Source organism: Podarcis tiliguerta (assembly GCF_965153285.1).
Source record: "Podarcis tiliguerta genome assembly, chromosome: 2".
In the NCBI taxonomy this organism is placed as follows: Eukaryota; Metazoa; Chordata; class Lepidosauria; order Squamata; family Lacertidae; genus Podarcis; species Podarcis tiliguerta.
In genome coordinates this window covers 83,090,726-83,113,767 of record NC_139535.1, presented here as the reverse complement: position 1 = coordinate 83,113,767, position 23,042 = coordinate 83,090,726, and the positions used below count along the sequence as shown (strand labels likewise).

At 41.7% G+C, this 23,042-nt stretch overlaps 1 protein-coding gene across 2 annotated transcripts; it reads right to left on the bottom strand.

The window, feature by feature from the left end:
- Window positions 1-2,493: 2,493 nt before the first annotated feature.
- LOC310672508 (cytochrome P450 2C23-like) lies at window positions 2,494-21,632 on the bottom strand. 2 transcript variants are annotated; one of them, XM_083429793.1, is made up of 10 exons: window positions 21,581-21,632; window positions 12,590-13,327; window positions 9,431-9,593; window positions 8,612-8,761; window positions 7,563-7,723; window positions 6,531-6,707; window positions 5,508-5,649; window positions 4,980-5,167; window positions 4,053-4,194; window positions 2,494-2,944 (listed from the first exon to the last, which is right to left on the bottom strand). In XM_083429793.1, the coding sequence occupies exons 2-10, from the start codon at window positions 12,764-12,766 to the stop codon at window positions 2,757-2,759; spliced, it is 1,488 nt and encodes a 495-aa protein (XP_083285919.1). In that variant the 5' UTR covers window positions 12,767-13,327; window positions 21,581-21,632; the 3' UTR covers window positions 2,494-2,756. The 2 variants fall into 2 exon arrangements, with proteins under 2 accessions (XP_083285919.1, XP_083285918.1); XM_083429792.1 differs by lacking the exon at window positions 21,581-21,632 and having other exon boundaries at window positions 12,590-13,845.
- Between the last annotated feature and the right edge of the window lie 1,410 nt (window positions 21,633-23,042).

The window sequence follows — 23,042 nt, the reverse complement described above, 5'->3', positions numbered from 1 at the left end:
CATGGACTCTGCCTTTGAGGGGTGGGTCCTTGGAGTGCCTTTAGACTTGGCATGCTCATTGAGGTGAAAATTGGCTGAGAGTGTGTGTCAGGGAACTGCCATCGGTTCAGGAAGGAGAGAGGAAAAGCCTAATGGATTATAGAGAGCCTCCAAGGATCATGGGAAGCAGCTCCTCTTCAATGGAGGAAAGTAACCACACCTCCAGTGGAGAGGAGCTGTAGGGCTCGGAGGAGGCGAGGCGGTGCCAAGACACCTTGCCTGGGCAAAGCGGGGAGGAGAGGGGTCCTCCATTACCCACACCCTCCTTGCACAGTAAGCTTCCATGCCGAGAGGGGAGGCGCAGACTGGGCGTCAAGAAATTACTTTGCTGGGGAAAGTTTAAGAACCGCCCACTCACGGATTCTTCCAGTGAATGAGCCAGCCATGGGAGAGTGGTGCTCTGGACAGATAAAGTTTATTTTAGCAGCTAAAGCAAGGCTTTACTGCCAAGTAGGCAGGTAATTGCCTGCTTGCTCTCGAGCAATCACTTGGAACCCTTACAGTGTGCATGTCAGGTGAACATACCAGCGGAAGCAGATTTAAGGAAGTGCAATGGGTTTGGTGACACTGGGCACAGAGCTTCCGAGATGCCACAGCTTTTATTTATAATGGAGCTCAAGAGGCTGGAGTGCCAAATTTTTGGCCCCTAAAATTTGAGACCCCAAGATCTGCCACTGACACCAGGGAGGGAGAACGCTTTCCAAACCTTGCTGAATTACCACAGCATGTGGTCATAAACATGCCCAGGAGGTGGGATGGATATGTTATGTTTTATTATCACATTTTTGTATTGCATTAGATTGTTATAAGGTGTACATTCTTTGTTTCTTCAGCTTGTATACTGCCTTGAGTATTGTAAGCTAGAAAGACGGTACAGTGGGGTAATCCATTCTGGGGTAATCTTTCTGCTTCCTGGAACACCACAAGAAATTACTGGGTAATCTGACCCATCACTCTGACAGTACCATGACCAGATGCAACATAAGGCAGCACCAGAATTCTTGTGCAGAAGAAGAATCCAATTTGACACAAGTGAGAAAACCTTCACCTGCTGAATTTCCCTCTACTACCCTACTATGAAAAACACAAGAGAGTTCTCGCCTTCAATTCAGGACATTTTAATCATAACCTCTACATTTGCTTCTGACAAAACACAAAATAGATACAAGTTCAGAAAGGTGGAATTTCTGGTTTTGGAAGTATCTACAACCTTTGTCATCTACCTTTTTCAGAGGCTGTTTAGGCTTCTCCAGGGTTATCTGGAGGATAAGATGAGGAATCTGATTGCATTTCTGCAATTGGCACATCATCTAGTTTCACCCTTAGAGAGGTGGGATTCAGGCTTCTAAAGGATCTGTGACTTTTGCAATCTGACCAATACTTCTGACAAATGGAAAGAAAAACCTACAATTCTTCTGGACCAACACTGCCCCTTCACCTACTGCCCCTTCACCTTCAAAAGCATGGCGCTGTGCTCACTTCACTAGTTTTGGCAGCAAAATTGTCACCTATTTGACTTGCTTTGCAGAGGTGACTCAGTCTACTGATCCTTATCATCATGAGTTCTTTGCAGTTTAATATTATGTCACAGTGACATCTCTGCAAGGGGCTTTGAACTGGCAAGGCAAGCTTCCCCCTCACAGAGTGAGCACAATTTGGACAGTGAGTGCTTGGGACTTAGGCTCTTTTTGTGGTATTTTTTGGGGGGCACTACATAGAATTAGTCAGGAAAATGTGGCCAGCAGCAACGCATTGCCATTTCCAGGGGCTTTTTTACTTAAAACATTTCAATGAATACAGCAAACACTGTGCTTTCTAGCTGCTTCAAGTGGCTGGAAATAGTTTTTAAGAAGAAAGGGGGAAATTGACAGAAAGCCCACAGACTGCCGTGTTAAAATGAAGAGGTGGGGTGAATAAAAATCATCATCCTCAGAAAGGTCTATAGACATGCAATCTGATTTGAATGCTTGTGTTCCAATCCAGGCATGATCATTTAAAAAAAGAGAAAATGAAAATGAAATCCACTTTCATCCATATTAGTAGTTGGGCGATATATTAATATAGCATCCAAAACCAGTTTAAAATCTATATTGTGCTGTCGGTTTCATAATTTTTGACCTGGTAATATATTGTGAATCATGATGTGTGTGCGCACGTGTGCCATGCAAAATCACAATGGGGGAAAAACCATGAAGCCAGCCAATGCCTCTACATAGCTCCATCCTTATTTCAGACATTGTGATATATCGGTATATTGCAATATTTACCTGGGGATATTTTGCGATGTTGAAAACCAGATATTGCCCAGCCCTACTTGTAGTTAAACTGAAATCAAGAAGCCATGTATACTTGAGAGAACAAAAAGCCCCTCAATATAATCTGCAGAAGAGAGCAAATGTTTATAACAGTATATGAGGGGGGGGGGTTAAAAAACACATACACACACTGCAATAGTTGATGATGTGGAACATTTTATTAAGTGCTAATGAGCCCATGAACAGTTGACTGGACATTAGGGATTGAAAGGTCAAAGGCTCTTCTCGTTTGCCATGCTAAGAAAACTTTTAATACCTGATATCTAGGGCTATTACCCTTATGTGAAACTGAGAGGTGTTGAATGAGTGAAGGAAGGCACCTCGCAGGACTCCTGTTCTACCTACTACAAATATTCTGGGAGCCACTGACCACATTCTTTCTGCTTATCTTTTGTCACAAGATCACATTGAACGTCTGATGGCCTTCATTAGAGGAGAGACATTTTTAGCTCTGAACTCCGTAAACAAAGAGGCTAAATCCATATCTTTTGCAGCTCCAACCAGCTGGAAGGTGAAGTTCTGGAGCAAAGTACTGAAGAACAGGAAGAGCTCCATTCGCGCCAAGGCTTCCCCAACGCATGCCCGCTTCCCTGGCAAAGAAAAAGAAGGCACAGCTAACCAGTAACCCAAAAATCTACACAGTGCACAGGAAACCTAGGACTCAGCTCCATTAGTCAAAAAAATAACGTTTTGAATGTGTTATAAACATGCAACACCAGATGGTGGTGGAGAGCAAAAATCCTTTTCTATGCAATTAAATCATATAACAATTTAATTTCTGAATTATTTATAGCTTTATATTTCCTGTGTGCAGATCCACCCCTAGTGAATTCATGCAATGTTGGTTTGGGGGACTGGAAATACTAATGCACCCCCAAAAATGTACTGCAGCTAGAGTATAGTATATTGAGTCACATTATGGGAAAAGGTGAGGAATACTAAAATCAAGACTAAATCAAGAGTAAGACTAAGACTAAGACTAATAAAATTATGATCGGCCTGAAGTAGGCATGGGGAGACATGAGGTTCAGTTCACATTTAAAGCTCAGTCTATCAAATGCACCCTTTCTGAAACCATATGAGAATGGAAACACAACCAATCTTCAAAATTGTCACTTGTACAAATTTTCTTATGCAGTACTCCAACCACAGAATGGGAGGAATTCGACTTCATGTTTTCCAAACATTCCAGTTTATTTACCCTTTTCTAGCTCCACTCCTGACCCAGATGTACTTTAATTTTTTTCAAACAATATCATATGTTTTTGTGCCATCCCCTACTCACAGAAAATACCAGGGAGGGAAATATAATTACAAGACTGGCATGTCCAATTAGGGAATGATTTATAGGTCTCTCATTTTACTTCAAATCACAGTGCCTTTGTGAGAAGAAGCCTATTAGAAGATGGACAGAGGGCACTGCCTGCTTTTAAAAAGTGGTGCATGCCATCAGCATACAACAGGGTGCCATGTAATCCTTCAGGAAAATTGCAAAACATGGGGTCTGTTGACGGCTCAAAACAATCCCACTGTCAAGGGAAATGATGTTGTTTCACTTCCTTTCCAGAGATATTGTACAGAAAAATAAATGGCTGGTCCTATGTAGGGGCAGACATTTCTCTTTCCATACACTGTCTTTTGAAAGAAAGTGGAAATGGCATTGTTTGCACATAAGTTACCACGAGCTTGTATAGTTACCTGCTGAAAAGGCTATTAAGGCATCTTTCTTCTTGAACTGGCCTTTCTCATCCAAGAAATGTCCAGGATTGAACTGTTCTGGAGTCTCCCACTGGAGAGGGTCACGGTGCACAGTTGTGAACATTGGAGCAACAGCTGTGCCCTTCAGGGATAGAAGACGGCAGATTTACATTTTTGGTCTCAATTCATGACTATCTAGGAAATAAAATGGGGATGCTAACTTAGAAGAATGGGATTCCACTAGGGATAAGCGGATTTATTCTGTTCCACTCCTGTATTAGTCCATAAGTACACACTGCCTTACATTCCACTCCAATCAATATGACTAGTAGAATTCCTTTTTAAGAAATTATGAAACTGGAGCATAAATAGCTTGCTGCATCTATCAGCTCCTTTCGGGGGCAGAGGGATCATTATAGTTCTGTTCTGTGACAGTTCCACCAGCTTTCAGTCATAATTCTGCTCCATCCCATCAGACAATTTCTGTTTTAAAACCTCACCAAACACTAGCATTTATATTCTACATCTTTTTGTATGCACTTTCCCCTAAAATGCACATTTATGTACCCATTCTCAATCTAAAATATAGTTTTGTGTGCTTTTTTCTGTGCTTCTGTGTGCATTTTCCCACTAAACCATTGATTTTAGTACACATTTTCCCCATAAAAGATACATTTTGTATGCATAGTTCTGTGAAATACTAATTCCGTTGGTTCATTTTAAAATGTGAATCGAACAAACAAAATTCTCCTCTATCACTATTTCCTTCAGCTCATTTGCTTAGGCCAACAAAATCACTACTGATCTCCACTACTGATCTCATCCCTGCCTCCATGAGGGCAGTCCAGGGCCATTTATACAATGAGTTCCTAGAACTGCTCCATTTCTTCTCCACAATTCTCATGGCAAAATGCTGGGCCATCATACCTTAGGGAAGGTGAACCCCCTGAATTTGGCATCACAAGACATTGTACGGGGAATGGTCTCATTAATTGACGGTGGGTATCGTAGAATCTCATGGATAACTGCATTGGTGAAAGGCATCCTCACACGATCTTCCATGCTAGGGGCACGGGTGGCACTCATCACCTCATCAATTTCCTGTTGGACTTTTGCTGTAATGAAAATGACTCAAGATATTTATTTCCTGGATTCTGATTCTGCTTCTCATCTGTCAGAGTGAAAAACTCGGGCACTCTCCGACATCATGAAAACTCATGCCAACACAAATTCTCCTCTTGAGTGATTTCCTCTCATTCCTCTGTGCCTTACCACCTTGTTGATCTCCTGCTGGACTTTTCCTGTAACAAATATCATTTGGAAAATGTGCTTCCAGAATTCTGAGGTCCCTCCTCTTCTGGCTATGTTTCTGCCCCTGGACATAAGTGACATTTGAAGACACCAGGGAGCCCTCAAAACCCTTCCACTTTAAACTTCTCTGGGGTATCTGAATACCTTGAATATGTGGCAGCTTAGCCATCACCATGAGGCCAGAGATCAAGGCAAAGCTTGTGGTTCCTGTCCCAGCCAAAAAAAGTCCAAACACTGTCATGACAAGGTTTTCGGTTCTGAAGGTGTCACTAGCAGACTTTTGTTCCTATGAGGCAGAGGGAAAGGGGGGGGGAGGAGAAAAAATTTCACTATAAAGAAAGATGGCAAAATGGAGACACCTTAGCCTGTTTGAATGAGCATCATGGGTGAAATCCTGCACTCACCCCAAGAGGTGTTTAATCCAATCACATGTATTTAAAATAGAATTACTTTTGAAATATAAAGAAAAGTACTTGCATATCATTGCATTACAAACGTTGTGTTGTTTGATTACTGGAATGTTAGAACTAACCAAGATTATATACAGTGGTACCTCTGGTTAAGAACTTAATTCATTCTGGAGGTCCGTTCTTAACCTGAAACTGTTCTTAACCCGAAGCACCACTTTAGCTAATGGGGCCTCCCGCTGCTGCTGCGCTGTTGCCGCGCGATTTCTGCTCTCATCCTGAAGCAAAGTTCTTAACCTGAGGTACTATTTTTGAGTTTGTAACCTGAAGGATCTGTAACCTTAAGCGTCTGTAACACGAGGTACCACTGTATATCTGAAAATATATGGGATCAGAAATTATAGGGATGATGGCCGTAAAAGAAAGAGTAACTGGTTATGTATTTTTGTTTGGGCAAAGTAGCTGTCCATGGTACTCATATAGGCTGTAAACTGAGTGAACCAATTTTATTTTTATCGTAAGCACTTGCATTGTTTTGTACAACATTAAGCATAGACTTTAAAACTGGGCACAGGATACCTCAGCCTAATGAATAATGATAATAATTAACAATGTCTTGCAAGGAGTGGCCGAGAGAAGTTGCTAGGGGAGGAGGCAAAGACAGAGGGGCACTCTGGTTGGCCTGGTATCCCTTCCCCACATGGACTAGGACATAACTGGGCACCCATGCCTGTGCAAATAATTTTTTTGACCCACATACCTTCTCAGACTTGATAAGGAAACAATCAATATAGTCACGGATGTTCTGAGGATCCAGCGTCTGCCTGTGTACTTTCACATACTCATGGAAGAAAGCACACAACTCATCACAATCAGAAAAAATCTTTTGGTGTCTTCCAGGGAAGTAGTCCAATATTTTAGGGACAGCAGAGTACAGCTGAAATGAAGGTGACACATACAGCCTTAAATATAGCAAATCCTTTTTTTATATACTATGCCACAAAGATTCTGGCTGAAAAGTGATAAAGCAGTTGTTGTTTTTAATCACTTATTTTCGAAATCCAGCAGGAACTGTTGAGCTTCTGGTTCATTTTACCTCATGATGATGGGGATGATGGGGCTTCCCTTGAAGATGATTCAGAAATGTCAACTGGTCCAAAATCCAGGTTACTGGTTCAGGTTCTGTTTAAGTTTCACATAACCTCTATTTTTAAAAAGCTGCACACATTGCCAATTTGTTTCTGGGCCCAATTCAATGTGTTAATATTAGTTTTTAAAGCCCTAAATGACTCAGGCTCCAACTACCTAAAAAAAATATATTTTTTCCTTACCTGCAGACTTCCTCAGGTGCTAAGAGTGGCAGAGGGGACCCTATGCCTCTATAGATGTACAAATGTGCCCTTGCAATGTTTACAGTTATACTGCATCCAGAGGGAAATGGTGGCCAGGCAAATGGGAGGGGAGGAGCAATGGCAAAGTAAAAGGGGTGGGGGTCAGGAAAGGAAAGGGAGATCTGCTGCTATTGGTGAACAGCCCAGGTAAGTCTTCCCACTTTTCTGCTGCCTGCCCTGCTCAAGGGTCCAGTTTCTCCCCTGAAATCACTGGAACTTTGTGTCAATTTCCATCTCAATCCTGTCGAAGGCATTTTCAGAACATTATTTTCATCTGATAGTTAGTCAGGCACACATTTGTGAACCCTTCATGCCATCGTTCATACTCCAACAAGCTAGGTTTTGTTTTTCCTTTTCCTGATAGTGAGGAAAATGTTTGCAACTCAGAAGGAACAACCTACCAGTCCCAAGACACTACGAAAAAGGCCAACTTCGTTCTCTATAATGCGTTGGTGCTTTAGGAAGGTCTTGTCTGCGTAGTCAAAGCGAGTCCCAAAGATGACTGACGAGATCACATTGGAAACAGCGGATGTGATGCTAGTTGTCGGATCAAAGCCCTGCCCTGTAGGAGGAACCGAAGACAGTCAGCAAGGCCTGATGAAAGTGGACCCCACCATCTTCAGACCCCAATACAAAATTAACTCTAAAAACTGTTTAAACAGCTTGAGCCTGGTAGATTGAATTTCCATCAGTCCCAAGAACCAAATCTTTAAGAAATTAAAAGTAGTAGTAAAGTGCACAGCTGTACCCCTGACACCGACCTGATGTGAGGCCTGAATCTGGGTCCACAAATTCGCTCTGACCCAATATTCAGGGCAACCTGGGCAACACTCAAATTGTATCCAGTCCTAAATCAATTTGGGGGGCTGTGCTATTTTTTATTTTTAAACTGCAATTAAACATAATTTTTGGGAGGTGAGAGGCAGAAAAAAGAGGCACTGGGTTTCCTTCTCTCCCCACCACCACCACCTACCCCATCCACAGTCCAAATAATCAACCCCCCCCCTTCATTTCTTTGCTGTAACATTCCACTTAATTATCTGATGCTTATTCTGCTAGCATTGCCTGCAGCAGAGTTTCGGGTGGCGCACAAGGCCATGTTGGCACTAAATAAAAATAAGCCCAACAACTTTCACTGAAACAATTTGCACACAGTATGATCTTCAGTGCGCACACCTAAGAAGTGTAGGTAGACTCTCTCGCATTACTGGATTAGTGAAAATATTACGGTGGAAGTACAACACATGAGTTGGGGTTCACATGAGCATGGAGAGAGTTGAAAGGACAAATGGGAAAAGCTTGCCTCCCTGCTGCCACTGAGCCACATATTCTAACTATGTCAGAAGCTTACATATTATAAGTGCCCATTCCTATATTCAATTTAATAAATATCATCTCCTTGCCCTGGGATAGTGCTTTCTCAGTTTTATTTTTTAATGAGCTAGATTACCTTTTGTAGCCGCCAGTGCCTCCACCAGGCAAACAGCTTCCTCTTGCACCCTCTCAGACATTGATCTCTTCCCCATTCCAAAGTTTCTCAGTGTCATAACCGTGAATCTGCGCAGGTCTCTCCATTCTGTGTCACTAGAGTTGACTATCCCTGGGGGGAAAGAGGTGAAGGTCATTTTGTCAGTTCTTGACCTAACAGGAACCAGCAGGAAGTTTCTACATGAAAAGGTAGTTCTGGTGCTTTCCACCTTAAAATTATATCCCCATTTATAGTTACAATCCGGCAACTAATTGTTGCCCCCAAGAGCCCAGTCCTTTGTTGTGTAAGGGATTTTTGTTTCTTTGGTTGAATAAATATGTCCAGTGCTACATAACAAAGTAAATAATGGATGGTAAGAGGCATGGCATCGCCCCCTTGCCTGCCTGTAGCCCACACTTTTGGCTGCAGTTGGGGTGGGAAGGTGAAATCATGTCACCCATGTTCAGAATGACATGCTGTTGGCACTGGAGAGAGGTAGCAACGTATACGGTTGCTATTTTCAGTTTGCAGACTCAAGAAATGGGTGGTGTTTCTTTATTTTTTAAAGTGATTGCGTAGGGGACAGCTTCCCTGGATCTTTGGGGGGAATTGATTTTCAAAAATGGTTCTTTGGAGAAGCAAGCCACAGCAAAAAATAATGCCTTGCTTGATAGTGTTTGTCTTTCTTTCTTTTCTTTCTTTCCTAGACATGATGCTAATTATCATGCACATTTTGGGGGACTGAATTAAAAATCAAAGTAGAGCTAAACTATACATAAAGAATAAGAAGAAATAGCCTACCATGGCCTTTGGTCACTCGATCAATGATGGGGCTGTTAAGACGCCCACCAAACGCTTCAGCATGATCCACCAGAGCATCTTTTACCACATCAAATCCACAAAGCACGACCATAGGTTTGGGTCCCATCCAGATTGTGAACATATGGCCATATTTCTCAACCAGCTGAAGGCACAAAGAAAGTGTTATTTAATTAGGCAATGAAACTTCTTTTGGAGTAATTAACTTGCTATATCTCTTAGGGCACCTGCAGCTTGTTTTGTGCAGGGTTTTGCAGGCATATGCTGCAACATGTTGCTGATGCAGTAAATGCACATTAGTGGCAGAATTCAGCTTTATTAGTTGTTCCCCAATACTTCCTGAGTGTTATTACATTATTGCCATCTGGAGGGATACTGTCAAGGTTTAGGGAAACCTATCCCTCCCCCAGTAGCAGCCAAAAAAGCAGATAACAAGAAGAGTCCTTACCACGTAATTTATTCAGTATTCACACACAGAGAGAAAGGAATGTAGTGCCTATTAAATAATGGCATTGCTCCAAGTAAATTCCAACCCCCTCTATCTTTCTTATCCTACATCATCCCTGCGCCGGCTGATCTGGGCTTTCTGCCTCTGAGCATTCTGTTCTACTACTCTCAATGCATGCCTAGTCCTGGGAGAGGGTGGCTCAGGAATGCTTTCCAAAGACACTGAGTCTGTCAGCTGTCTCTCCCCCAGTGTTTCTTCTTCCTGCTGTTCCTCTCCTAATATTCCCCAGCATTTCCCCTCTGCAGTCTCTGAACTATGCCCTTCTGCAAATCACTGTTCTAAATCTATACTGTCCTCCTGTTCTCGGGAAGGTTCGGGGGGGTGGGGTGGTCCCCACCATTCCTCCTCAGTCCAGACCCTGACAGGTACATTTATTTATTTCATAAAATTTGCATCCATACATTGTAGTGCAACAAAAGCCACACACACTTGAACATTTGGACTATAACAAGCTACATGATTTGAACAGGAAGCTATGGGACGTGCACTGACTGGAACAAAACAGTGTGTCCACCTCAGAACTTTTGGAAGTGCAAACAGTATTGGAAACAGGATTGCATATAACTACTCCAATGTCATCATGAGCACAAATAATCATGAATGCACAATAAAAAGGACACCTGGGTGGCTCCTGGGAGAATGGGCTGCTAGAACGCTGTTGTTCCTGAATGAGGAGGAACCACATTTAGAACTGCCTCCATAAAAGAAAGAGAATCTTGTGAAATAAATCTTATGCTCAGCCGCACCAACTTCATCAGGTGTTTGATTCACTTTGCAAGACAGGCACGTGAAGAAAAGAAATTTAGCTGCCCCTTTAACAGGTATGACACTGCAATAGGTGTCCCATCACACATTTCAGTATGATCAACCACTGCTTCATATGTCTAAAGCATAACCATATAATTATGTCCAGGCCAATCAATGAACACGGGGCCATGCTTCTTGACATACTGCCTGGTTCTGCTTCAGCTTGTTATTTATCACATTTGGTTAAAGGTAAAGGTAGCCCTGACCATTAGGTCCAGTAGCGGAAGATTCTGGGGTTGCGGTGCTCATCTCTTACTATAGGCCGAGGGAGCCAGCGTTTGTCCACAGACAGCTTCTGGGTCATGTGGCCAGCATGACTAAGCCGCTTCTGGCAAACCAGAGCAGCGCACGGAAAAGCCGTTTACCTTCCCGCTGGAGCGGTAACTATCTACTTGCACTGTGTGCTTTCGAACTGCTAGGTGGACAGGAGCTGGGACTGAACAACAGGAGCTCACCCCGTCGCAGGGATTCAAACCGCCAACCTTCCGATCGGCAAGCCCTAGGCTCAGTGTTTTAAACCACAGCGCCACCCGCATCCCTCACATTTGGTTACAACTACCGTAAGTGATCTTCTAACAATTATGTGGATTACAGTACAATACTGTTATGGATTACAGTACAATTATTTACTCCCATGTGACCTGCCAACCACAAACAGGGTTTTAAATTGTGTAAGAGTCTGCATGAGTAGTGGAGAGCTTTTCACATGTTATAGGTATCATGCACTGGAAGGGACAGGGCTTGGCAATGTGCCTACACTACCCTTTGACTGGATGTGTTTACACATACAGCCAAATACAGCTAGCTTGCAACTTAATGGTTTCAAAATTCCATGTTGGAAACCACCCTGTGATCCTCAAATGATGAGCAGTATATACATTTAATAAATAAAAAAAATGAAATGAAGTAAAAATCTAATCTGCTGCTGCTGTGCTTTTTCTAAATGAATATTGCTATTTCATTGCAAGAGGGATTCAAGCACATACCAAAATCTTGGGACTATGCAGTTAACATAATCCTAGTGCAACAAATCTACTTTTTTTTTTTAATGGACTTTTGCTTGTTGGAAAGTAATGGGAAAATGTATTGAAAAGCATGGGGTGAATAATTGACTATAAGCAACCTGCAAGCTAACCAGAATGAATGAAGAATGAATGAATGCTCATTATCATAGAACCACCCTGCAAGCAAATCAGAACAAATGTGTGATTGATATATAGAGATAGATAGATAGATAGATAGATAGATAGATATAGATAGATGATAGATAGATATAGATATAGATATAGATATAGATATAGATATAGATATAGATATAGATATAGATGATATAGATATAGATATATCATATTTTTCCATCTATAAGACGCCCCCATGTATAAGACACCCCCTATTTTTTGGGACTCCGATTTAAGGAAATAGGGGAAGATGGATATGTGTATAAGATGCCCCCAAATTTTTGACATTATTTTTTATGGTAACTTCTCTTTAAGCTTTGTGGAAGCAAATCAGAATGAATGCTGAATAAACCAATTGTCTGGAGGGATCTTAAGTTGATTCAGGGAAGCTCTAAAGAGCATGCAAAATAGACACATGCCAACAGTAAACAAAACCTAGTAAAATCAAGCAATAAACAGTACAGATAAAAATAAGGAAGCAGAAATCTGGGCCCCTTCAAAGCATGCCTTTATTATAAGGAAGCAAGCTAGGGAACAATTAACCTTCTGTCCTTCTTCTACACATTGCTTCATTCCAGACAATGCTTGTTTATGCCGTGCCACAGGGACAAAGGAACAGAGAGAAACCGCAACAAGAAACGGCTTTACCTTTGAATAGTTTTTGTTCAGAGGCATGACATCTTTCTGCAGCAGGTTCCCCAGGAAGAACCAGGGAGTGGGGCCTGGAGGTAGCTGACTTTTCTCCTTGTACATTTTTAAAGAATAGAAAATGAAGATGAAGAGAACCCAGAGAAGGAGCAGAGCTCCTGTTACAGCCACTTCCATCTTCCTTGAAGGCTCTTCCTTTGGTCAAATATATCCAGGAAACTATTAAAGAAAGACAAGGTGAAAACACAGGTGCTTATTAGAGCCCCAGCCAAACCCCAACTTCAACCTTCTCCAAATAATCTTAGCACCTTTATTTCCAGTATGTGTTCCATTAGGAAAGGTGGGTTAATCATCAACATAAGCTCTAGACCTGGGCTGAAAATAGGTTAATTTCTATGTCTTCAACATCAAGGTTGGGTACAGACTTACATGTTACTGACAACAATGTACATTTTCTTTAACACAACCACAAAATAATATTTTAAAACCATAATATCCACGTTCAAACACCACCACCCTCCCATCACTGACAACCTCACCTTTTTATCCATCAATGGGCATCCTAATGCTGGTAAGGATGATAGGCCAGACCCCTCGGTGAGTAGATTCCTAGTCAGATCTGAGCTGGCATCTCCCGATTTCAACCAGCGTCTAGAAGTAATTGCTCTACTTCGCAGCAAATAAATTCTGGAAATGCCACCAAGTTTTGACTGAAATCAAGTGAGCCACGCACCCACCCTGAAAGGAAATATATAACTCTCCACTGCCTTATCTAACTTTGTCAAATGTAGTGCAGCAAATCATACAAAGACTGAATAAATTGGGAGAGCTTTCATGGCCAATGAACAAGCCAACCTGAAAGTCATGTTGAGCTTGCCAGTCTGGATGAACAGGAAGTGTGTTACAACACAGATAGTGAAGCAATCACCCTTGTGAAAAGAAGCATTAATTTATACTGCATAGTACAAATAACCAATGTGCAGTCAATATCTGATATTGAAAACACTGTTGATATTTGGTGCATTCATACTTCATTTTCAGTCACGTTCCCCTCCCCTCGCCACCAGTAAACAAGTTTCTTACCCGATGCATTTTCCAGCTTGGGCATAAGATATGGATGAAGGAAACAGAATATTTTTGTAGTAAGTTAATATATTTGAGAAATACTTATTTTCATGCCTGCCTCTAGAAGATTTTCGTATCAATTAAAAATTAGGACTAAGGTTTCTTTGTGGAAAAACTCCTGAGTAATCTTATTGAGCCTTAAAATATTTATGTTATCTCAACAAAACATGTAAATAAACTTAGCAAAACAGGGTGGTCCAAGGGTCACATGTAGCCCTCAAGGTCCTTTTTGGTGGCCCTTGGCAACATCTGATGCCCCCCCCCCAGCACTCAAATTCCTTCCCAAAGTCAGGTAAGCAAGGCCCTGGGCTTTAGGAAGGAGGCATGAAGGTAGGCTCTGACAGGGTCCCAGAGTCCTCCTGTCTCCATCACAAAGCCTAGTTAGTGCTTTTCCAACTTTGAAAAGGAAGTGGGAGGGCTCTAGAATGCTGCCAGAGCCTCACACCTAGTGCCATGCTTAGGCAGCATGAGGGCTGGTGGGGGGTTGTCAAATTTTGGGCTCACACACCCCTTCTGTGCATCAAGGCAGTGAGTGGCCCACAGGTTCTATGTCAAAACACTCTTGCCACCCATTTGGAATAAAAAGTTGGACCACTCTGGCATAGAACAACATCATCCATGAAAAACAGACTGATGGATATGAATTAAAACTAGAAGCATAAAAGCAACAGACACAGAAACAATAAGCCCATTGACCACTCACATACATGGTCCATTTCCATAACCAAGTGTGAAAGACTACGTAAGTGTCAGATTAAGCTATGCATGTGAAGATATTCATTTATATTGGGTGAAGAACCCATGGTCCTCCAGATGCAACTGGACTTCAACTCCCATCATCCTATATCATTGTCCCTGCTGGCTGGGGGTTAAGGGTAGAATCCAATAACACTTGGAGGGTCACCAGTTCCATGCCCCTGGTTCATGCAATGGCATGTGTAATGCTTGGGGGGGGGGTTGTGTGTGAGAGAGAGTTAGTGGACAGGGGAAGAACATTTCTCTTGCTGTGAAATTTAAATGAAGTTGAAATTTAATCCAAGCCAGAGGAAGCAGGGGAAAGTTAAACTTTCCTCTCCTTCAAGGGTTCTTCCCCTCAAAAGTATTTACTGGCATCTATAGCATTAAGTAACAGGTAGAAATGTGCTCTGTCAGTTCTTCGATGCCTGCGGTGAGAAAACCTTTCAGGTAATTCAAACTTCCTTAGGCACATCTTTTCCTGCAATGTTTTGGAGAATGGAGGTAGGGGAGGGAAGAAGCATATTCTTGAGCAAGAAACCCAAAAGATGCTTCCTGCCTTATGTAACAAAGTGGCAGAGAGGGGAAGTGGGAAAGAACAACCCCTGACCCCAAGCAAGTAAACCTGCTCACCTGGGCATCTTCTATATAATTATCTCTCACATTCTTGGTAGCTAAGCACAAGTCTCTGTGGCAACCCAATTGTGCAAGAATAATCAGTCAAGAGAATAGACATATTCCTTTTGAGGGTGGGCAATAGCATTAAAAGTAAATTTTAAATCAAAGGCAGGAAGTAGAGACAGAACGTATCCTATTCTCATAAAATGAATTGGAACAGTTGTGTGGCATGACAACATGACCCAGAGAGCACAATTCTAGGGATGACAAGAAAATACTTCAAGATAGGCAGTCCTTACAGACCCTCCAAGTTTCCCTATTTTCCAGGAACAATCCTTAGGACGTCCCTATTTTCATCAGAGAAATGTTGGAGAGTATGGAGTTATGCAACCCCCGAATGAAGGAGATGTAATTTTACAATCTTTAGAAGGCATCTGAAAGTAGCCCTGTATAGATTTATTATGTTTTTTTATATGTTGGAAGTCAGTCAGCAACCCAGTCAGATAGATGGGGTATAAATATGATGATGGTGGTGGTGGTGATGGTCCTAACAATATTTATAGTTTTCCAAGGTGCATCAAAATCTTTACCATTTTATATGTCTGCCTTTTATTAGAATGCACAAGATATGAAATATAAAACTTATGCATTTTAAGGCTTTAAAGCGTGTGCAGAGTCAAATACAGAGCAACTGTAACACTCTTTACCAACGTATTCCTGTCTCAGGGATACTTTTAACAACCAACATTGACAGTGGTCTAGCAATCATCACAATGGCCTTTAGCAGTCAATGATACACCCAGAAGAGGAATTTGTGTTGAGACATGGTGGTATGGTTTCAAATGTAGCATTCATATTTAGGTCCAACTTGGATATATTCCTTAAACATCTTCAAATGTGCCACTAAAGTTTTGGCTCTACCTACCTTCTCAGATCTGAAAAGGAAGCAGTCAATATAGTCATGGGGGTTTGGGGCATCCATTGTCTATCTGAGAAACTCCACTGTCTCGTGGATGAAGGCACACAGTTTTTCACAATCAGCTATATTTTTTTGGCTTACAGGCAGGTAGTCCATTATTCTGGGAATGATGTACATCTGAAATTGAGATGATATGCACAGTCTTAGATATTTTGAATATTTTTAGTGCACCCCAAAAAAGTTCTGGCTGAATACCCCAAACAGTCATAGAGCAGCTTTTAAAATGACTTACAGTATATAGAAAATTGAGCAGGAACTTTGGAGCATCTGCTTCATGACACCTCACTTCTTAAGGGATGCTTATTATAAAGCCCTTTATAACTTGTTGTAACTGTTGATCTAGGCTTGGTTCCTCAGGTTAGCAACTCATCCCACTGAGATGTATGACTGTGCTGCAGTCTGTTCCAATATTCATTTGCACTCTCACCCAACATTTTCCATTCCACTATTATTGGTGTCTTTTGCACAAGTCTTCTTTTCCTTTTCATTGTCTGGTGATGAAAAATACATGTAATTTTAATGTATATTGCTGCACCTGATAAACATGCATATCTTAGCCATCAACGGATATTTACAAATCAATTTCCTTCCCTGGGTGCACCCATTCAAAGATAATTACTTTTCAAGTGATTCCTCCAACATCCCTAGATGCTACCCACCCCATCTTATTTGTCTCCTTCTTTCAGAAGCTGGAATACCAGATGTACTTGACCAGGGGTGCCAGCTTGAATGAAATATTGCAGGGGACCAGGAAAGCCCCGCCCCACATCATTGATCACATGACACAGTGTGTGCACACGATTTGCATGGCAATGCCCATCAACTTGGCAGGGGTCTGACCCCTGCAAATATTTTATTGTGGGGGCCAATGCCCCCACAGCCCCTAGGAGTTGGCTTCTCCTATGTGTTAAATGGTTTATTTAAATACAGTGGTACCTTGGGTTACATACTCTTCAGGTTACATACGCTTCAGGTTACAGACTCCGCTAACCCAGAAATAGTACCTTGGGTTAAGAACTTTGCTTCAGGATAAGAACAGAAATCGTGCTGCGGCGGCGCAGCGGCAGCAGGAGGCCCCATTAGCTAAAGTGGTGCTTCAGGTTAAGAACAGTTTCAGGTTAAGAACGGACCTCCGGAACGAATTAAGTACTTAACGCGAGGTACCACTGTATTAAGGTTCATTATTGTTTCACAAGATATGTATCTCTTTAAAGGCGAGAGTAAATATCATGACCTAGTTTTACAGCTGTGAAGCAGTATAGCAGGTGCTGTTAATTTGTGTTAATCAAGCTGTGTCAGCAATTGGGTATAGTATATAAAGAGCAGCGTGTACCTCTCTCAGTACCCTGGTGAATGGGTCATACTTATAGAGTTAATGTAAGAGGAGTTTTTGTTTTTGTAATTAAAGCCAAGCAAAATATATTTTTGTGTTTCTTCATGGTTTCCTGAACGTGTGGTCTCTCCAGCATTCTTTCTGCAGTGCAATTAATTTGCTAAATATGCAACACTACATTGACTGCTTGACTACAAATCCTGCTTGTGGCCTATTTTCATCCTCATCTGTTTGATACAGAACCTGGACCCATTGCAAGAGATGAATGGCAATGGAGAGTTTATAGGCTGACAACTGTATGCTGGAAATCATCCTACCAATAATTCCAGCCGTAATCATTGAATTTAGAATTGTATCTTAAAAGGAAATGGGAAACTGCTTGTTCTCAGCAGGAAATGACACTCTAGAAATTGGGTCTGAGTCCAAATGGCCACTGTTTTTCTGGCCCCATTTATTGTCTTTGGAAATTGGAGGCGATTTCCTTGAGGTTTATGAAGGACAATGAAATTCAGGAAAGCAGATAGCAATTCATAGCAGCAATCATTCTCTCTACTCCCCCTCCCTTTCCAACACACCTTCATTTTTACAAGCACTGCTCTTTCTTCAATAGCTGAGGTACTATTTTCTTCAGCCAGAGAAACTTGTATGCAACATTGTTCTGGGGTGGAGAATGCTGGTTGACATCCACCCCATATTGGTGGCTGAATTTTTTTTTTTTTAAGTGGCTGTTATTTTCCCCTTCACAGTACTCAACAATCACACCGCACCCAGGGGAAATGATGGTCAGGCCAGGCCACTAAAAAAAAAAGGGCATTCCTAATGCTGCCACCATTAGCTGTGGCAAATAAAAGGGGTAGGAGCAGCAAAATAAGATCTGGTGCTCATGGTGAACAACCCAACAATGTCTTTGTATCATTCATAATTGGATGCCTGAATACATCTTTTAATGGTTTTGGAGTCTTGGAGTCTCATAGCTACTGAAGCCATAAACAGAAATCACTGCTTTGGGGTGTGCTTATAACTTCGTGGAGCCAACTGCTGACCTCATCACAATGTCAGCAATGTCTAGGCAACACGATGACCATGTACATATGCAATAGACAATCTTTATAGAATTCCTTCAAACCATAACAAGTACAAAATGAAATCTTTAGTCTAAAGTCTCTGAAAACCTTTAAATGAAGCGAGGTACCAGACTTTGTGCGATGATAGACATTCTGTGAAGCTTTGTGTATTCAGCAAATATGATATCCAACACTGAACAGTGATTCCAGATATTGACTACTGTTTTGTAGAATTCTTCATCAGCATGGTGGGAGGATATAGAATTGCTTCATAAACTGAAAATAAAATTTTACAGATGATGACCTGCATGCACATAACACTTTACAAAAAATATAATATAAACAGTAATGAAAAATAGTACATACCCCATCTTATATCGAATGAATGTATGCAAATGAAAATATCAAATGCTGTGGAACAGTGCTCATGTAATAATGTAGTCACTGCTACTAACAATATTTTTTGAAAAACATATAACGCTAACTCCAGGTGGTGCTAAGAACAAGGAGGTTGAGTGCAAAGAAACAGACAAAATACAAATAATCAAATAAAACAATTAAGGGCTAACTTGTTATGGTTTGAAGGTACTTGTTATGGCTCTCTTTGCAACACAACTCATCGCAATGCCAAGTCTGTTGAAATTTTACAATCCATTCTGATAATGGATGCTTTCTACAACAAATGTACTTGTGATTCGAGGACCCTCCCCCCACGCCTGGGGATAAGAAAGACACACGGACACAGTATTTAAGGTTAATGGGCTAGAAAAGGCCACAACTTTATTGATTACAGCATGTGAGAGGTATTGGCTTAGGCATTGGGGAAACCTCAAAGTTCGACTCCGCCCCTCAGGGAGGGGCGAGTCTAAAAGGAGTTAACCACCAGTAGGGGGAGCCTGTTGATGCATTCTACAACAAATGTACTTTTGAACTACAATCCACAGATGGAGCTTTGCATCAAGCCCTGCTTTCACCCACAGGAATCACCCCATCTAAGTATCAGAAGAGCTATTGGCATGTCAGCATATGTAATATGATGTAAGATCGTAGCAGTCTTTTCCATAGCAAACGGTAGAATGGGCAGAATTCAAGCTCAAGTGCTTCTGTACTTTGATGTATTCTGAGTATCGGGGGATGGAGGAAATGCTATTCATTAGCAATATTATTTCCCCTGAAAATCGGTGTCTGGACTGAATAAATATCACAGTAATCCAGAATGTGGAAGAAATTAACATTACCAGTTGCTGCTGTTTAACAATATTTCCCCTTTCACTTCATCCTGCTGCAATGGAGTGCAGATGGAACTGAGTTTTAACTTGGAAATGTTTCAAGCAACTTTCCATGTGGTTTCCATTACATAAGAGCCTATTCCTTTTTCTAATTAAGCAAATTCCTTCTCCCTGCCCTGAGGGGCTGCTTTTGGGGTTGAGGGGGTTTTGGAGGGGAGGTAAGCTAGACACAAGAGGAGCTTGCATGGTCACCATTTCCTCCAGCAGGCAAAGGGCTTCCTCCTGCACTCTCTCAGATATCGATCTCTTCCACATCCCAAAGTACCAAAGGGTGGAAATAAAACAACTGGCCCTGCTCCCTCCATATTGCCTAACTTTTGTTGTGCAAACCTGAAAGCAAAGAGGTAGAGATCATTTTTCCAGTTTTCATCATAAGAAGAATGAGCAGGATGTCTCTACAAGAGAGGTGGGTTCTTTTGCTTCCCCCTTCAAATTATATTTCCCTTTGCGCGCGCAAACACACTGTTATCTCCTTCATCCTTTTTCCTCTTTCATATTTTTTTTCAATACTCCCTTGCACACCAACCTCCCTATATTTCCATATCTCTTCCTTTTTCTTATTCCGTAGCCCCGTCTGTGCACACAACCTATACAGATATACAGTAGTATCTTGGGTTAGGTACTTAATTCATTCCGGCGGTCCGTTCTTAACCTGATACTGTTCTTAACCTGAAGCACCACTTTAGCTAATGGGGCCTCCCGCTGCTGCCGTGCCACCGTGCCGCCGGAGTACAATTTCTTTTCTCATCCTGAAGTAAAGTTCTTAACCCGAGGTACTATTTCTGGGTTAGCGGAGTCTGTAACCTGAAGCATATGTAACCTGAAGCGTATGTAACCCGAGGTACCACTGTATATGTTACTGTATCTTTAAAATTAATAGAATCTTAAGAGCAAGCCTGTCAGTCAGCTTGTTCAATTAGAGAAGGTTAAATTCACTTGATGGATGTACATATATACGGTAGGTGTTGTTTGCAGAGGCATACGAAGGTCAGGTGGTATCTGGTGTGGAAAGTTTATTGTCACACACACTCCCACATAAACACACATTGATTTTTATTTTATTTTTTGCCTGCAAAAATGGTTTTACGTTATTTCATATTTTCTTGCAAAGGAATGTGGAATCTGGGCCTCTGATAACAAGTAGGCAACTATGGACAGATACTTAAATCTACAGGATGGGTTGTGTTTTGGCTTGTGTTATTTTATTTATATTTATTGTTTGTTTATTTAATAAAAAATATTTTTAAAAACCTGCAAAGTGGTTTACTGAAACAAAAAAACACCACAGCAGTAAAATCAGGAAAAATTAGCTGTGTATAGGGGGTGGGGAGAAGGGCAATGTAGATTCAGAAGCAAGTCCCATATAGCTTAATGTGGCTTCCACCTAGGTTAAGTACATACGAGATTGCAACCCAAAGCTGTAGCCTGAGACACACTTACTTGAGAGTAAGCCCCATTGAACTCGGTGGGACTTACTTCTGAATCTGCACTGTATGGGAGTGATATTGCTGTCCCCTCTAACTAGTTCAGAGCAAGCAGACGATGCATCATCAGATTTCTGCGGGCTTACATCAGAGTCAAATCAAATTGCTTCCATCAAAACCTCAGGACTGCAATGATTTGCAATTAATGCAGTCTAGTGCTAGCCTTGTAATCAGAAATCACAGCTATGATTATTTGAACTACAAAGGAAAAGGAAATGTACCAATAGAATATAAGAATCCAAAAGATGCTAAGCTATAACGTGTAAACCAGCTTGCAATCATTGATTTTAAAAAAGCAGATACAAGTGGTTTAAATACCTAAATAAAAAAAATAAGAAGGGAATCCCCTTCCCTATATACTTACCTGCAGACGGTTGAAATCCTTTTGCATTCTGGGTGCCACCTTTGCCACCATGGTTAAAAGACAGGCAGAGAAGATTTTGTTGTTTAGTTGTTCAGTCGTGTCCGACTCTTCGTGACCCCATGGACCAGAGCACGCCAGGCACTCCTGTCTTCCACTGCCACCCGCAGTTTGGTCAGACTCATGTTTGTAGCTTCGAGAACACTGTCTAACCATCTCGTCCTCTGTCGTCCCCTTCTCCTTGTGCCCTCCATCTTTCCCAGCATCAGGGTCTTTTCCAGGGAGTCTTCTCTTCTCATGAGGTGGCCAAAGTATTGGAGTCTCAGCTTCACAATCTGTCCTTCCAGTGAGCACTCAGGGCTGATTTCCTTAAGAATGGATGCGTTTGATCTTCTTGCAGTCCATGGGACTCTCAAGAGTCTCCTCCAGCACCATAATTCAAAAGCGTCAATTCTTCGGCGATCAGCCTTCTTTATGGTCCAGCTCTCACTTCCATACATCACTACTGGGAAAACCATAGCTTTTACTATACGGACCTTTGTTGGCAAGGTGATGTCTCTACTTTTTAAAATGCTGTCTAGGTTTGTGTTGCTGTCTAGGTTTGGGCTATTGCTTCCAGGGGAAAGATCCAAGTAGTTAAGAAGACAATCACTGGGTGGGAGAGACCCAAATGTGGCCCCAGAGAAGCTGGAGGGGAGCTTCTCTGTGCTGCAGAAGAAGGGAAGGAGGAGGCTTGGTCTTCAGGTTGTGACAGGGACGCAAATAAGGGAAGAGCTGCAACATCTGCTGAGCATGCAAAAGGTCCCAGGTTCAGTCCCAAGCATCTCAAGATAGAGCTGGGCATATTCCTTGCTTGAAACCCCAGAAAGCCACTAGCAGCCTATGTAGACTGCATTGAACTAGCCAGCCCAGTGGTCTGACTGTATAAAGCTGCTACCTACCTTTCTTTCCTAAAATTCAGGGGGAAGTATTTTCTTGTCTTCTGCTGCCATCTCCTGGTATACCATAGAATAGATAGGTAGATAGTTTATTACAGTCAAAGACCAGCTCATGTAACATAACAATAAAAAAGCGTTCATAAAAATAAAATATACAATCGGAGCAGATTGCAGCACTAGCTCATGAGTTAAAATTGAGATATATACCATAGAATGATAAACCACCAAATCTTGCTAAAAGAGAAAAAATGGGCACATCACATCTCCTGTTGCTGTCCTTGGATTGGGCAGATAGTGGCGCTTGGTTGCTGCTAACTCTCTAACAGAGTTGGGTTAGCAAAACTTGGAAACTGGCATTTTATCATATGTGGTGGGATTGTAAGGTAATTAAAAATTTTTGGGAAATGATATATAACGAATTGAAGAAAATGTTCCATTTAACATTTTCATTGTAGGGAAAGATCTGCCAAAAAAGCTCTGCCATTGTAGGGGGGAAAAGACCTGCCATTGTAGGGAAAGATCTGCCA